At 41.5% G+C, this 15,351-nt stretch overlaps 1 protein-coding gene across 2 annotated transcripts; it reads left to right on the forward strand.

Moving 5' to 3' along the window:
* Nucleotides 1–454: 454 nt before the first annotated feature.
* Nucleotides 455–12,581, forward strand: arhgef1a (Rho guanine nucleotide exchange factor (GEF) 1a). 2 transcript variants are annotated; one of them, XM_061664765.1, is made up of 23 exons: nucleotides 455–549; nucleotides 702–784; nucleotides 2,813–2,978; nucleotides 3,812–3,879; nucleotides 4,019–4,082; nucleotides 4,177–4,309; nucleotides 4,506–4,615; nucleotides 4,687–4,830; nucleotides 4,914–5,164; nucleotides 5,700–5,825; nucleotides 5,902–6,019; nucleotides 6,121–6,197; nucleotides 6,277–6,448; nucleotides 7,542–7,618; nucleotides 7,694–7,866; nucleotides 7,957–8,024; nucleotides 8,104–8,292; nucleotides 8,370–8,456; nucleotides 8,538–8,587; nucleotides 8,679–8,729; nucleotides 9,549–9,854; nucleotides 10,649–10,799; nucleotides 10,969–12,581. In XM_061664765.1, exons 2-23 carry the CDS (start codon nucleotides 722–724, stop codon nucleotides 10,995–10,997), a joined length of 2,673 nt encoding a protein of 890 aa, XP_061520749.1. In that variant the 5' UTR covers nucleotides 455–549; nucleotides 702–721; the 3' UTR covers nucleotides 10,998–12,581. The 2 variants fall into 2 exon arrangements, with proteins under 2 accessions (XP_061520749.1, XP_061520748.1); XM_061664764.1 differs by having other exon boundaries at nucleotides 7,694–8,024.
* The last annotated feature ends 2,770 nt before the right edge of the window (nucleotides 12,582–15,351 follow it).

The following is a 15,351-nucleotide window of genomic DNA, read 5'->3' on the forward strand; positions in this document are numbered from 1 at the left end:
AACTTTGCTGAGTTGGTTTGTGTCAAAAAGGTTTCCTCTTATACATGTATAGTCTTCCTCCCAGGCCTTATTTCCTCGCATGTATTGTAAAAAAACAAAAAAAACACACAAGCTTAAGTGCTCATTAAACCAATAATAATAACAATACTGATTTTTAGGGAATACTGCTACCAGCTACGCACACAGGCCGTGTTTTATTTCTCTGTATAAATAACCCGCTCGCCGACCCTGTGTAGGAGTTTGGGAGCAACTTGGAGATGGCGCTTGTATGCTGTAGATGTAGTGCACACTGGATAACATGCATGCCAAATGTGTGTGTGTGTAGGGGGGCTGTGACAAGATTTGAGAAGATGATTATTTTCCGAAAATACACTGAGATGTAGGAAGGAGCAAATAATAGTCCATGAGGCATTGAGATAGCTGAGCGCACGCTCGGCGTGTGCGTGTGTTGAGCGCGTGAGTGTGGGGGCGGCGGTGATGATGATTCAAGTCAGATTTCTCACAGGAACAGACACTTCACTGGAAGCAGAGGCACATCGCAGTTGGCCAGTACGGAAGGAATATTTAAACTTTTTTTTATTTTTTTAAAAAAATTATTATATTTTTTTAAAAAAAATAATTCGGCGGCCGTCGAATTTATAAAAAAAAAAAAAAAAACTGAACATTAACAGTGGATATTTAAATTTCTTTTTTTATTTCAGTTTTTGGGAGAAGATCCAACATGTCCCGAGTGGCCAGCCTGTCCAAACTGCGCCAGGAGAGGATGAGGGAGATCAACCTGAGGGTGAGTTACAATCACGAACAAACAAGTGTTTTAAAAAAAAAAAAAAAAAGAAGTCGACTTTATTTCATCTGAATACGAACTGCGTGATTTTTTTCTGTGTTGGTCTGACTTCCCCTTTTTCTTGGGTGCCACTGCGGTTTCCGGATGGTGACACGCTCATGCAAGGCCTGCACCTATCATGTCTCTGTCGTCGTACTGCTCTGAGTATGCTCGGGTCTGTGTGTGCGTGCGCGTTTGCTCGCACACGGTGTGCCCGCTCTTGCCGGATAGTCGTTGCCATAGAAATGGCCGTGCGTGTGCGGGCGTGTATGTGTGATATCGCTGCTGTGTGTGAAAATCTCCAGAGCCTCAAAAAGGTTCTCAAAATGTGTCGGTGCAGGTGCGAGGAATTTGGATTGTGATGGGGAGAAATCCGTGCTTGGAAGTTGTTCGCTTCATTTATTTATTTAGTTGCATTGTTTTCCATCCGGCACCATCTAACCTTCGAGGTGGGGATGCTAATTTCGCTTATCATTACGCCTACACACACATGCACATTTTTAATTCCCCGTGTTCTAAAATTCTGGGGGAAATGGGAAACGTTCCGTGGGAATTTGAAGGAATTACGGTCCAAACGTTTCTTTGCGATGAAGTCCGTAAATCTATTTTTTGCGGGATTTCACCACATGAGAGAAGAATGGCGAAGAGGAAAACTGATGATGGCATAGGAACCAGGCATTTGTGAAATTGGGAATTTTTTTGTCACATTTATTGTGTTCGTATATTATAAAGTGTGAATATTTTCAAAATTATTTAGCTGAGCTTTCAATGGAAAGTTTCCATCATTTTCCACTCGGCAGCACAGCGTTGTGGTTAGCACGCCTGCCTCGCTCTCCAGTCGTCTTGTGTCTGCCTAAAATGTCGGCATTGCAGCCGACAAGAACTCCACTTGGAACTTGAGAAACATACGACAAGAGGCAAAATGGAATTCTCTGTGGAATAAAAGCAGCCGGTCAGCCACGGCACGTTTGAAAGCAGCTGGGGGGGGAAAAGCAGTCCGCAATGTATGCACAGCACTGACGATAAAGAAAGAAGTTGGCAGAACGCACGTTATTTTTGTGTCACTAACCAGATGTCAGTCAACAATGCTGACAAATGTGGATGAATCCATGTTACCATTCATTGTGGCTGAATTTGCATTCGTCGATGCTATTTTATAATATTTTTTAGGTAATATTTGAATTTGTATATTCCTAATTTGCGTGTACCTATTTAAAATTTTTGTCTATTTGACATTTACGTGCTCAGCCGATGAGCCCCAATCACAAGCAGGTATCCCAGGCAAACGGGCGGAGCTCAATTCCGAACGATTTTAGCCTACACATGAATGTGGGCGGAGCATGGCATCAAACAATCAATTTGAGGATTCGCCACCCCAAGAGTTGGTGCGACACCAATTGGCAAAATTTAGGGTAGACGTGTCTATTATGACAGAACGCATGAACCATGACCCATGCCTGAACTTGGAAGAGGAAGTTTGGCCTTTTTGGTTTACAGCAGCCAATCAGAAGCAGGTATCCTCTCTCCTCTTTCCCAAACTTTTATCAAGCGGAGGCACATCAATTACTTTAGAAAAATTATCCGAGCACTACACCAAACTAAAATGTCACAAAAAAAAGTTGCTCCAGAGGTCAGTTCCGTAGGTACCTCCTGCCATCTAATGGAACAGCATTTCTTTTATTTAGCGACTGTCGCTTTAAGGTGATGTGTTTGCCTCAAAATCTGCTTGGCAGGCTGCTAAACTATGACTTCTGCTTTTTGCAGTGTGACCATCATGAGATCCAAACATCTGCCTTCCCCCTCATCTGAACTGAGGAAACAAACTAATAGAAACGCATGCATAATCATAGGAAACCCCCCCCCCCCCCCCCCCCGAGAGTAAACAGACTATTAACCAATATATTAACTGTGCAGACGTGGCGAATGCTGTCATTGTCATGATGCATTTGGGTTCACATAATTCACACCTGAGTCTTCCCCCTTCCCAAGAATAAAGAGCGAGAGCGCATGCGGGAGCGAGAGAAGGCGGCCCGTGAGAGGGAGGCCCGCTACAACAACGGCCACCTTTTCACCTCCTTCACCACAGTGTCGGGAACCACGCTGTGCTCGGCGTGCAACAAGAGCATCACGGCCAAGGAGGCGCTCTGCTGTCCCAGTAAGTCACGCAGAGTACAAAATCTGTCCTAAATTAGATGCCCTCTATTTTGTTTCAAAATAAAGAAATAAATATTTAGGTACAATTTTATTTAACTTTTACGTGCAATACAGTTTTTGGGATCCTTATTTAACCGCAGTGCAAATGTAAAAAAAAAAAATAGCAATGTTACAGTGGCTTCGAATAATATTTGCGATATTTTTTCGAAGAAAACCTATGCCTCATTTTTTGATGAACACTTAGGCCCACTGTGCGACTATTTCACTGTTGCTCATTACGGTACGGTGGTTTATTTTTTTTATTTTTATTTTTTTTTAGGTGGTGCTTTCAAGAACTACTGATTTATTGTCTTAATGTTGCCATTTCGTTTCATAAAATTGGTTAAATAAAATGTATTTATTCATTTTTCAAATTTGTTTTCCAATCAAATATTTTCTTTATTGATTTCTTGTAAATAATAATATTAAAATATTGTTGTTGTTTTTTTACATTTGCATTAAACATTTTATTAAATAATTGGTGAATTATACACTTTACAAAATGAGTGATTTATTTAAAAAATATATATATTTTTAATGAAATAAATTTTTTTTAAATATTTTATGTACATATTTTAAGTCTTTAATTGTGTGAAAGGGACACAACTGGGTGGAGCAGGGTGGGTGAGCAGCTGATTCGCTGATAGCAAAGTAGCTGGGCGGGGCTATTGGGACCAAGCAAAGGGAAAGATATTTCTAAAACAGAAAATGAGTCCAAAGCAATCGGTACAAGCAGAACGTGTGCTTTTTGAACTGACGATTGACTTCCGTGTTGCTCACATTGTTGTTTCCCAGCATGCAACGTGACCATCCACAACCGCTGCAGAGACTCTTTGCCAAACTGCGCCAAAGTCAAACAGCGGGTAAGACGCCATTTGGTCATTTATAGTAACAATTTGGGAACGATCATGTACTTAATGTCGAAACTATTTTAAAATAAAGTCTTTTTTTTGCCAGAATGTGAGAGGTTATAGTTGAGATCTGCATATTTGTCGTCCACAGCAGCAGAAGACAGCCCTAATGCGCAATAACTCGTCTTTGCAGAATGTCACACTGCGCACGAGAAGTGAGATGCTTTTTTGCCATTCTCAATCCTCACTGTTGAATTGTTATTACTACTTTTTTAAAACGTTCGTTTTTGGCTCGTCTTCGCCGTACAGATCCGGCGATGCGCGAGCGTCCCACGTCGGCCATCTACCCTTCCGAAAGCCTCCGGCATTCCCTTCTCGGATCTCGCCGAGGGCGCTCCGGGCTCACGCTGTCTAAAAGTGTCTCCACTAACAATATAGCAGGGTGAGCAAGTTGTCGGCCATATATTTGATGTTTTAAACAGACAGGTTGACAAGGTTATTTGTGGATGAGGTAAAAACATAAAATAAAATGTGTATGGAAAATATTTAAGATTAATACAATAAATCAGTCACTTTTTTTTTTTTTTACACCACCTAAAAAAAAAATAATAATACTTGGCCGAATATTTCTCCTGCAGGAACCTGAACGACGACTCTCCTCTGGGCCTGCGCCGGATCCTGTCCCAGTCCACAGACTCCCTCAGCTTCAGGAACAGGACCATGTCGGTGGAGTCCCTCAACGACGACGGTACACATGGTCGACTTGGACTGTGAGGACCGCCCCCGAGAACCCTTTTAAAGTTGACGGTCTCGTTAAAGGGGACTACTACTACACTTCAATTCTGGAGGAGATGGAGCTGGAGGTGGAGGACTTCAAGGCGGACTCGTGGAGCATGGCCGTGGACACGGATTACCTGCACGCGCATGGCAAAAACGTCATCAAGAGGCAGGATGTCATTTATGGTGAAGACCGCCTACCCCCACCCCCATCTGCAGTTGAGTGTAAATATAAACAGCAAAGCAACTCTTTTATGTCTCCGCTCAAGAGTTGATCCAGACCGAGGTGCACCACATGCGCACGCTGCGCATCATGGAGCGGGTGTTCCGGCAGGGCCTGCTGGAGGAGCTGCAGCTGGACCCCAGCACCCTGCACGCCCTGTTCCCCTGCCTGGACCAGCTGATCTGCATCCACTCGCACTTCCTGGTGCAGCTGCTGCTGCGCCGCAACGCCAGCCTGCAGCCCGAGTCCAGCCGCAACTTCACCATACACCGCCTTGGCGACATACTGCTGGAGCAGGTGGGTGACGCGCACTTTTACCAAGCCGTAAAAGTGGATTCCGGTCGTAGTGATCGCTTTCTTTTGTTCCATGACCATGCTCTTACCTCAAAACATATTTCCCCATTAAAATGAATGTGAGGGCAATTAATCCCTTCTAGAAAAAACAATCTTTTAATAAATAAAAGTAGCAGTATATTGTAGTCACAAAAGCGTAATAGAAGAAATGTAAGGATATTAACTGGATTTAGGAAGTGCGATCAAACTAAAAGTCACGCACGCACGTACAGTGTAGCACATTAGCGTGCTGTGCCTTCACATGTGCTGTCGCTATCTTATCGCTCCGACACTCGCTCTTCCACCGCCCCCCCGCGTGATCCTGTGGTGGAGCAGGAAGGCCCTGTGTCGCATGTCCGCTTTTGTTTGACATAACCTGCAGTTCTTCTTTAATAATGGTATGCAACTTAAAGCCTCTGCCTTTGCGTAAACCTCCACATCCCATCACCATGAATAGCTCGCGTATTTTTTATTTTTTTTTGTCTTGCTGTGTTTCCAGTTCTCCGGCCAGAGTGCGGACGACATGCAGAAGACCTACGCCGAGTTCTGCAGTCGCCACATGAAGGCGGTCAAGTTGTACAAGTCGCTGCTGGCCAGGGACAAGCGGTTCCAGTGCTTCATTCGGGTGAGGGGCAATAAAAGAACATAAGAAAATCCAGGGACTGTGATTGGATAGTGAGGTTGGGTGTGTGCGTATGCAGCGTGTGAGTCGAGGGCCCTGGCTGCGTTGCCATGGCGTTCAGGAATGCATTTTGCTGGTGACTCAGCGCATATCCAAGTATCCCGTCCTCATTCAGCGTATCCTGGACAACACCATTGGTGAGTTGCCACACATTGCCATTACACTGTCAGCGCAGTTATCGCATTATTGTCACAATTACAGCAGATTACAGATTATATATTTTTTTTGTGTCTTACAGAAGACGAAGAAGAAGCGTCCTCCGTAGCCCAGGGTCTGTCGATGGTCAGAGATCTTCTCAATTCAATAGATCAGCAGGTATTCTCACATTTTTAAACCCCAACTTCTGAGAGAGTCCCACGCAGTGACGTCAGTGATTTCATCTCCTGTCCGGCAGATGGAGGAGCTAGAGAAGACGCAGCGAATGCAGGAGATCCAGGCCAAGCTGGACCAGCGGGCCGAGACCCGGGTGAGGGACGGCGGACTTTTCCGGCCTGCCGAACTGCTCCGCCGCAGACTGGTTTATGCGGGAACGCTGCTGTGGAAAACCCCCGGATCCCGACTCAAAGGTAAAAAAAAAACGGATTTTCGACTACAGTGGAACCCATCTATCCATTTTATATGAGTTGTGGGTAAGCTGGAACCAGTGGGGACTGGTCAATAGAGGGCGCCAGGGCGCCGCCCCACCACAGGCGGTGGTCACCACATTGCTGTAATTTCCTTGAAGACAATTAAATGAAAATATTGATCATTGAAGTAAAAATATTTTGAAATATATGTGTGTGTATATATATATATATATATATATATATATATATATTTTGATGAGCAGGATAAATAATACAGTGGACCCCTTCATACTCGCAGTTAGGCACCCAATTCTAAATGCCATTGTGAATGAATAAAGTCAACTAGTCGATTAATCAAACTAGTCTAGTTTGACGCACGCACACTAATATAACAAAGCAGATGCTATAAAACGCCACGATGTGACGATATCGCGCTTCCTGCCTTCCGACGGTGACTACCTTTACTTTCTTCCCTATTGTTGTTGTTGTATTATTGTTGTTAGCTTCTCCTCGCCGCTGCAGTTGTTATGCCGACACTGCAGCTTTAAAAACGAGACAGTTGCACTTCCCTGGCTCTCACTCATTAACTCGATCTATATTTACACGCATACAGTTGGACACAAGTCTTTGCAAAGTCTCACGTCTTCTCACCCTTCTAAGTGCGCCCTCAAAACGAAGCGGCCTGCTTTAGAACCCGACGCGAGTGGGCTTTGAGGGGATCATTCGTACCCTCCGCAACCATCTTGGTACTGGCCTGTGTTTTTTTGGCCTTTTGCTCTCGTGAAAAACAATCTAGGGAGGCGCTGCAGAGTCACTAGATCTCAGCGCAGTTGCTCTCCGGTCAAAGCACGTTTTGTTTTCTCTGTTGGACATAACGGCAAGTAACTTGAACTGTCCCATTGTTCCCTTTTAACGTCGTTAATTGTCACTAAATGCAACAAAAATGAAGCGAAACTAGTCACCCGCCCAGACAAGCACGGACAGTCAAAGTCACCTCACAACACACTCATGAAAATCACAAAAATCAGGAATCCCATCAAAATAGAAGTATCGCAATAAATCTGAAAAGTCAAAAAGTCTGTTTTTTGTGTAGATGTGCAGGTCTTGCTGATGACAGACATCCTGGTGTTTCTTCAAGAGAAGGACCAGAGGTACATCTTCCCATGCCTGGTAAGATCCACAAAGACATGATTAGGGTTGATTATTGAACGCAAATATATACCGATAACACTTGTTTGTCTCCAGGACAAGCCTCCTGTGCTGTCCCTACAGAACCTCATCGTGAGAGACATTGCCAACCAGGAGCGAGGCATGTTCCTCATCAGCGACTGCTCGCCACCGGAGATGTACGAGGTGCACGCCGCCTCCAGGGAGGCCAAGAACGCGTGGATACGGCAAATCCAGCACACCGTCAGCAAGTGCGGGGATAGATTGGATGTTGACCACCACACGTGGGTAAATAGCATACGATGTTGGTTTATTCGTCTTTGTTTGCTGTTTGTGCTCAGGTGTCCATCACGTGAGGAGTTCCCCCTTATAGAGACAGAGCACAAGGCTCACCTGAGGAGACTCAAAGGTCAGTCGAAACATAAATAAGCCAACCAATCAATCAATCCAGCGCATTCATGGGTCGGTTGATCGTTCCACGGTCGCAGCGGACCTCCAGCAGAAAGACCGGGAAATGCTGGAGCTCCTTCAGGAGCGGGTGACCCTGTTCTGCGAGCTGGCCCAGGTGACCAGTTGCCAGGAGGACCTGGAGCCCCCCGTCACGCGCTACCTGTTCAGGGCCAACACGCCCCAAGCGCCGCGGGCGGAGAAGTTCCTGCTGGATGCCACGGCCGAGGGTGAAAAGAAAAACAAAACAAAAAACATTTCTATGCCCGGTGGTGGCGCTAGTGCGATGAGTGATGTTTCTCCACAGTGGACCGACTGAACGAACTCCTGCTGGGCTCCAGCGTGGACGTCCCTCTCCTGTGCCATCACAACCACATGGACCTGATGGACTCCAGTAATTACATTTGATTTGATTCGATTTTTTTAGTGTTGATTATTAATGCAGTGGTTTTTTTTTTTTCTTTCCTCCATGCAGGTGATCCGGATTTTCTCATCAACGGAGCTCATGAGCTGCCAGCGGCAAAGGTCAGCTCACATTGAATATCCATTCACTCACGCCACTATATTAGGTACACGCTCAATATGTTCTTGTGTTTGCGTGTGCGTGTTTTGACAGGAGGTCTGTCAGAGACTGATGAATCTTAGTGTTTACCTCCATGCGCTCCAGGTGAGTTGCTCAATATGGCACCCGCTTGCACCTTGTCCTTGAAATACGTAATCCCACATCGACAGTACAAATACATATCATTCTTGTTTCTTGGCGATATGATCTACCACTTCCTTTTAGTGGACGGTGCAACTGTAATTACAATGAGAGGAACCGTTTCCTCATAATACAAGGTCACAATCAGCGGCTCCTTTCTTTTAATACATGGTAACGACTATCTTCACAGTGAGCAACTTCCTCTTAATACATGACAATTGCCTTTTCATGATAGAATACATTGTAATCATGATTTTATCTTCCGCGATCACGCTCGTAACTTGAAACACTGGTATCGCAAATCCTCTTTAGCCGTTGAAATGAATAGAAATGCCATCAATCCGTTCCAGCCCCCATAAAACAACAATAAAATGATTTGTAACATTTTTGAATAAAAAAAGAAAAATGGTGCTATGGATTATTACACTTCATAAAAACAGAATTTAATAGAATAATTAAAGAGAATGTAAAGATTTAAACAGTTTACGCACGATAAATGATAAATGCGCTGCTCCCTCGGGTGTGCGCGCCTTTGCCACCAGGGGGCAGGAAAGTACAAACATAATAAATACATGAAGAAGACGGTCGCAACAGCTCAGTAAGCTGCAGTAATATTTGTTGTTTATGGCAGAACGTTTCGATTGTTGACTGTCTTCCAAGCGGCTACTTGCTGTGAAGTTCGCTCCGAACTCAAACATTTGCTCTCAACTCAAGACAAAAAAAAAAATAGTCCTACCTTGAAAAACTCCTCGAACTTTGACCCACCGCGCGTGTTCCCTTCAGGCTGCCGTCATCAAGCAAGACTCCATCCTGGAGCTACTGCTGCAGCAGGAGGACGCGGCGTCGCCGGCGTCGGCGGGCTCCTGGCGGCAGAACCGCGAGGCCGCCGCCGGGTCCACCATCGGCGAGCTGGCCCTGCTGCAGCGGCAGCACAGCCTGCTGCAGGAGGAGCTGCTCAGGCTGCGCGACGCCGAGACTCGCTTCAAGGACAGCGAGAAGGCCCGGGCCAAGCTGGAGAAGCAAGTTCGACACATGAAGGTCTGCGGCGAGGGCTCGTCGTCGCAGGAGCGCGCGGAGCCGCCCGCTCAAGTAAGATGATCGCCGGCCACTTCACACCCGGGCGAGCCAAACGTTTTGGGCACGCGTGGACTTTTTCAAACGGACAGATGGGCCAGGTTATTGGGGAATGAGGGGGAAAAGGAAAAAAAAAAAGTTCTAATGTGTATGTCATTCATATTTGAAAATGGTATGATTTTATAATTATGCAACCAATTGTTTACTCAAATAAACAAGTGTTAAAAAGTATATGTAAAATGATACATTTGAAGTCATTCATTCTTGTTTTGAAATATTAGAATGTATTTATAATGAAACAATTATTTAATAAAATTAAGTGAAGCCCTTAAAAAGTGTTTGTAAAATGTTTGAATTTAATAATAAATAATACGTTCTTGTCGTTTTGTTTTACTTTTCAATTAATTTAACGATACTCAATTAATCAATTATTTGCAGTTGAACAAAATAGTTAAAATGCTTATGTAAAACAGTTTACTTTAACAATAGAAATGTTACTGATAATCTTAACCAATAATTTAATCAAATAAAGGAAACCATGTTGAATGTGTTGATTTAATTTTATAGATCATATTTTTATTATAATTATTGAATCAAATCAAATCAGAAATGAAGTGTATTTAAAATATTTATTGTTAATCATGAAATAGTCATTCGTTGTCATTTTGTAATTTTATTTGTAATTGAATTATTACTAATTACTTTTGCAAAAAAAAAAAAAAAAAAGAAATTCCATGAAAAAATATTGTATTCTATTAAAAATATTTTATAAACATTTTGTATGACGCTCTAATTTTACATGTGTCCAGCCTGCAAGAGAAGGCCTGAGTGCAGCTTCCCCGTGGGACAACCAGGTCGACCAATCAAACGCTTCTCAGGGACGCAGCGACGAGGAGGTGAACATGACGTCGGATGATGATGACAACGATGAAGAAGAAGAGGCATCTGAAAGCTCCAGAGGTCGGACATCACGCTAATGACTTGTAGAGTTCAGTGTTTTGGGAGCAGTGCATAGATTCATCACCGGAAGTTTATTTACTAACGCTGTCGTGATACATTTTTAGACAAACTCAAAATAACTCCACTCGTTCCTGTTGCTTAATGATTGCACTTTTTGCCTCCACTACAGATTTCCAAGCGATTCCAGAGGAGATCTGAGCTTCCGCTAACGAGCTAAGTGACCCTCACACACTCCCGTAGAAAAGCCGTGATGCCGTAATGTGGGATCTTGAATGAATTACTTATTTAGCTGCTTTGCTTTACCTCTTGAAGGCGTGTGTGTGTGTGTGTGTCATTTGCATAATATATTTACTGGGGGGAAAAAAAAGGGAGGAAAAAACAAAATATTCAAATGACTAACACTACTACACGGATTTGCTTCTGTTCAACAAGAATTCCGATCTTTTTGTGTTGTTATTGGCTTAAAATCCAAACTTAATCACATTAATGGAACACCTTCAGGGGAATTTTAAAGTATTTAGTGCAGCGGTACCTCGACTGACAAGTGACTTGACTTACACGTTTTTCGAGACAAGCCATCACGTGGCCGATTTTTTTGATTTGATTATTTTTGGGGGGGGGGGGAGTCACAACTCGCGCTCCACAGTCGCAGTGAACGTTTCTGGAAAACAAAACCTAAAACAAAGAATTACATGTGAATTTAACTGAACCATACGAAAGTCTGCTAGCTTAATGCTAACACACAATACAAAGCGCCATAGATGGGCTAGCAAAAGTAGCGTCAATGTCGTGGCGTTATAACCCTTTAAGCAACGGTTTTCAATCATATAACAATATTCACAGGCGTATATTCTTTATCCTCTATTAAAAAGGACAAATATTACTGCAGCTCTCTGAGCAGTTGTGACCGTCTTCTTCATGTACTTTCATATGCAAGTGTTATACTGCCCTCTGGTGGCCAAGGTGCGCACACCAGAAGGAGCTACACAATGAATGCATGAAATTATGACGCACAAACTGTTTTAATTCTTTACATTTGATTCAATTATGTTATAACGGTTTGTTTTTATAACATACAATACCGAAGAGTGCTATTTTTAATCATTGAAAAAAAAAAAAATAATAATCATCGGCTGGGTTGTAAGTCGAGGCACCACTGTGCTTATTTTTCTGTGGATTTCAGCATTTTTTTGCACCAAATAGCTGCACCAGGAAGCAAAGAAGTAAACAAGATACAAGTAAACATACATATATATATATATATATATCCATATATATATATATATATATATATATATTGATATATATCCATATATATATATGATGTATTTAAAAGGGTGTCAAATCAGAAGTGTGTGCGTGTGTTTGGTTGTGTTGCATGATTCTACGCGCGTCGTCATTCAGTGCAATAGATTCCAAAAATTCAGCTTTTCCTTTCAAAACAGTTTTGACAACCTTCTTACTGAAAAGCGCTCCGATTGTACTTTGCCAATGCATTTTCTGCTCTGCTGTCACACTTTTCCATCATTAATATTTGTTCCAAGGCCCCGTTTCCGGATACAAAACGATGAACGATTGTGATATTATGATGTTAAACTCATACTGTATTTGTATACTGTATAACCTGAAAGACTATGCTAGCTTTTTGTCATATGGATTGTAAACACAGAAGAATGAAATAAACTCGGAAACCGCTCTCAGTATGACGCGGTGTAATATTCATATATTGCTGCATTAATGTGGAATGTGTTGTTTCCTCATCAATAAAGTTTTCATATTACATTTTCATATTTTTTATTTATAAATGATTCATTTACCAAATGCCAATATAACGATTGCTGTACATTAAAATTTTAATTCATTCAATCGTTTATTTCTTTGCTTTTAAAGTACATTTCCAAAATTACACTTTTTCTATACAGTCTGTATATTGTTCAATTTTACTATTGATATTTTATATTTTAAGTTATAAATGTACACACTGTAAAAAAACATTTTAAACTAATTTATCAATATTTAAACAATAGAAAAGAAATATGATTGACAAGAAAATTATTTAAATGCTAAAGCCATTATTAATTTCATTGTTTTCCTAAAAATGGCTAAAATAAAGTGATTTTCTTATTCTATTAATCAAATTAAATGTTAAAACTGCATAATATTCGTGTTTTTTTTAAAATCTAGTACAGTATATTAAGTACAGTTTAGCTGTATTTAACTGAAGTACAGTACATTTGCATTTCATGTTTTAGAACTGTTTGTTTTCCAAATTTATTTCGGTTAAATGTATTATTTAACGTTCATGTGCGATACATTTTAATTGAATCATTGAGTACAGTTTTTTTGATTATTCTATATTTAGCGCCGTGTTAATGTTCACACTGTGCACAATGTTACAGTGTCTTACGATAATATTAAATAGGCTTTTTTCGTAGTGAAACCACGTTTTTGATGGACACTTGGGCCTACCATGTGACTGCATTTCAATGTTGGTCGTTCTTATATAAAAAGGGATGATTTTCATTCTAGCAAAAGTCCGCCCACAGACAAACCAACCAAAATGCCCTCACAGAAAAAATAGCCGACAACCAGAGTGGGATGTCAAAGTTCATGCCGCAGAGACATTGAAACACGCACGCACGCACGCACGCATATGCAGAGTCGCTCATCCTAATCCTGCAGACAATGTCAGCCAAAAGATGTTTATTAATAACTCAACTGGGGCCCACAGAGGGGAATAACTGACATAGTCATAGCCCCCCCCTTGTTGCCCCGACGACCCCCCCGTAAGTCCATATATACGCTTGTCGTTGCCACTGTACCCCCTCTACCCAGGAGACCCCCAATTATAGTCAGTGCAGGCCAGGTGATGGACTACAGTTACAAGGCAGGAATGTCCAGGCAGCGTCTCTTTTGTGTGCGCCGTCGTCTTCCACATCTCTCGTTTTCTCGCCTTCTCTCTCGCCGCGTCGCAGAGACGGCGGACACCTCGTTCACAACGCATTTTTACTACGTTTTTTTGTTGTTTGTTTGGTTTTTTTTGTGTGTTTTTTTGCGTGTCCTTTTTATTTAGGCCCCACTGGACGACGCGCGTCACATTTTTTTTTATGCGAATTGGCCGCCAACACGTCTGCGCTAGCTTATTCACGCGACGGTAAAGAAACACAAGGGATATTTTACTGTGATTTATTACTATTACGAATGCACTATTCTTTCATCTTTAATTGTATAATTTAAAATAATTACATTAGATTTAAATAATTACATGAAATGATGCTGGAAGATTGAGTTGATGATTGATTAATTCATTTGAAAATGTAAACAGAAAAAAACTGAGAATATGTCTAAGATGAATAAATAGATAATAATATTGGTCAGTGTGAGCACAAAACTTTCAAGCTTCTGCTAGAAAGCAAATAAATGTCAGGAAAAGCCTACTAGAACTTTATTTGGGGTTGATAAGAGGTGTTTTAGCAGGTGTGTGCTAACTCCAATTTAACACGAGTTTGAATGTGATTGACTCATTCTTAATATGGCCACATCTCCGAATATAATAGGGTGTGCACACTTATGCAACCACATTATTTCAGTTTTTCTTTTTTAATTACAAAGTTTTGTTCATGTTATAGGACACATTAATGGTGGAAAAGGTTTTGAAATTATTTACTGTATCTTTGTCTTTATTTTTTTTTATTTTAATTTTTTTTACTGTATGTCACAAAAACCTGGCATTTGAACAGGGGTGTGTAGTCTTTTGATAGCCACCGTGTACATTCCATGAAAAGAGTTCAATTAAACGAAAACATTATTTCATTATATTAAAAAGCTACATTTAAATAATGGCATCACACAGTGTTGTACAAGGTTAATATGTAAAAATATATATGTATTTGACTCTTTACTAAGAATGAGGATTAAATGTTCGTTATTAAAGACGAGCAGGAAGTGAAGTCACTTCTGGGCACGCACACGGACGCGCGCACACGCTGTTTGTCGACTGGTGTCGGACATGTTGTTGCCGCGGCGCGGCTGCAGCATTGCAGTTTGCGTGGCACTCGGTGAAAAACTCACCGAGTGTCACACGAGATTAGAGCAGACTTGTGCGCACTTGACGGCGCCAACAGCTGTGAGTCAACACGCTAAACTAGTAGCATTACTCAGGATTAAGTACGCACACACTAACCTTTTCTTATTCCTATAAGAACAAGGTGAAAACTCGGATGGTGGGTTGAAGACTTCAGGATGAAAAATGCATAATTCGTGCATGGGCAAATTTAAATTCAAATGAAATGAAAAGGACAAATGACAAATTTGGGGGGAAAAAAAATGGATTTAAATGAAAACATTTTAAATAAAATTTAGATTCAATTCATTGAATTGAACACACGCCCGTGTGAGGATAAGCGGTACAGATAATGGTCGGAATGGATGAAATGGAAAATTGAACTTTTTTAAATGAAATTTGATTTTTAAATAAAGATTTTTTTTTTTAAGTTAAAATACTGTATTTAAATAAGACAAAGTATATATATATATATATATATATATATAT

The sequence above is a fragment of the Phycodurus eques genome, chromosome 20 (assembly GCF_024500275.1).
Source record: "Phycodurus eques isolate BA_2022a chromosome 20, UOR_Pequ_1.1, whole genome shotgun sequence".
Lineage (NCBI taxonomy): Eukaryota > Metazoa > Chordata > Actinopteri > Syngnathiformes > Syngnathidae > Phycodurus > Phycodurus eques.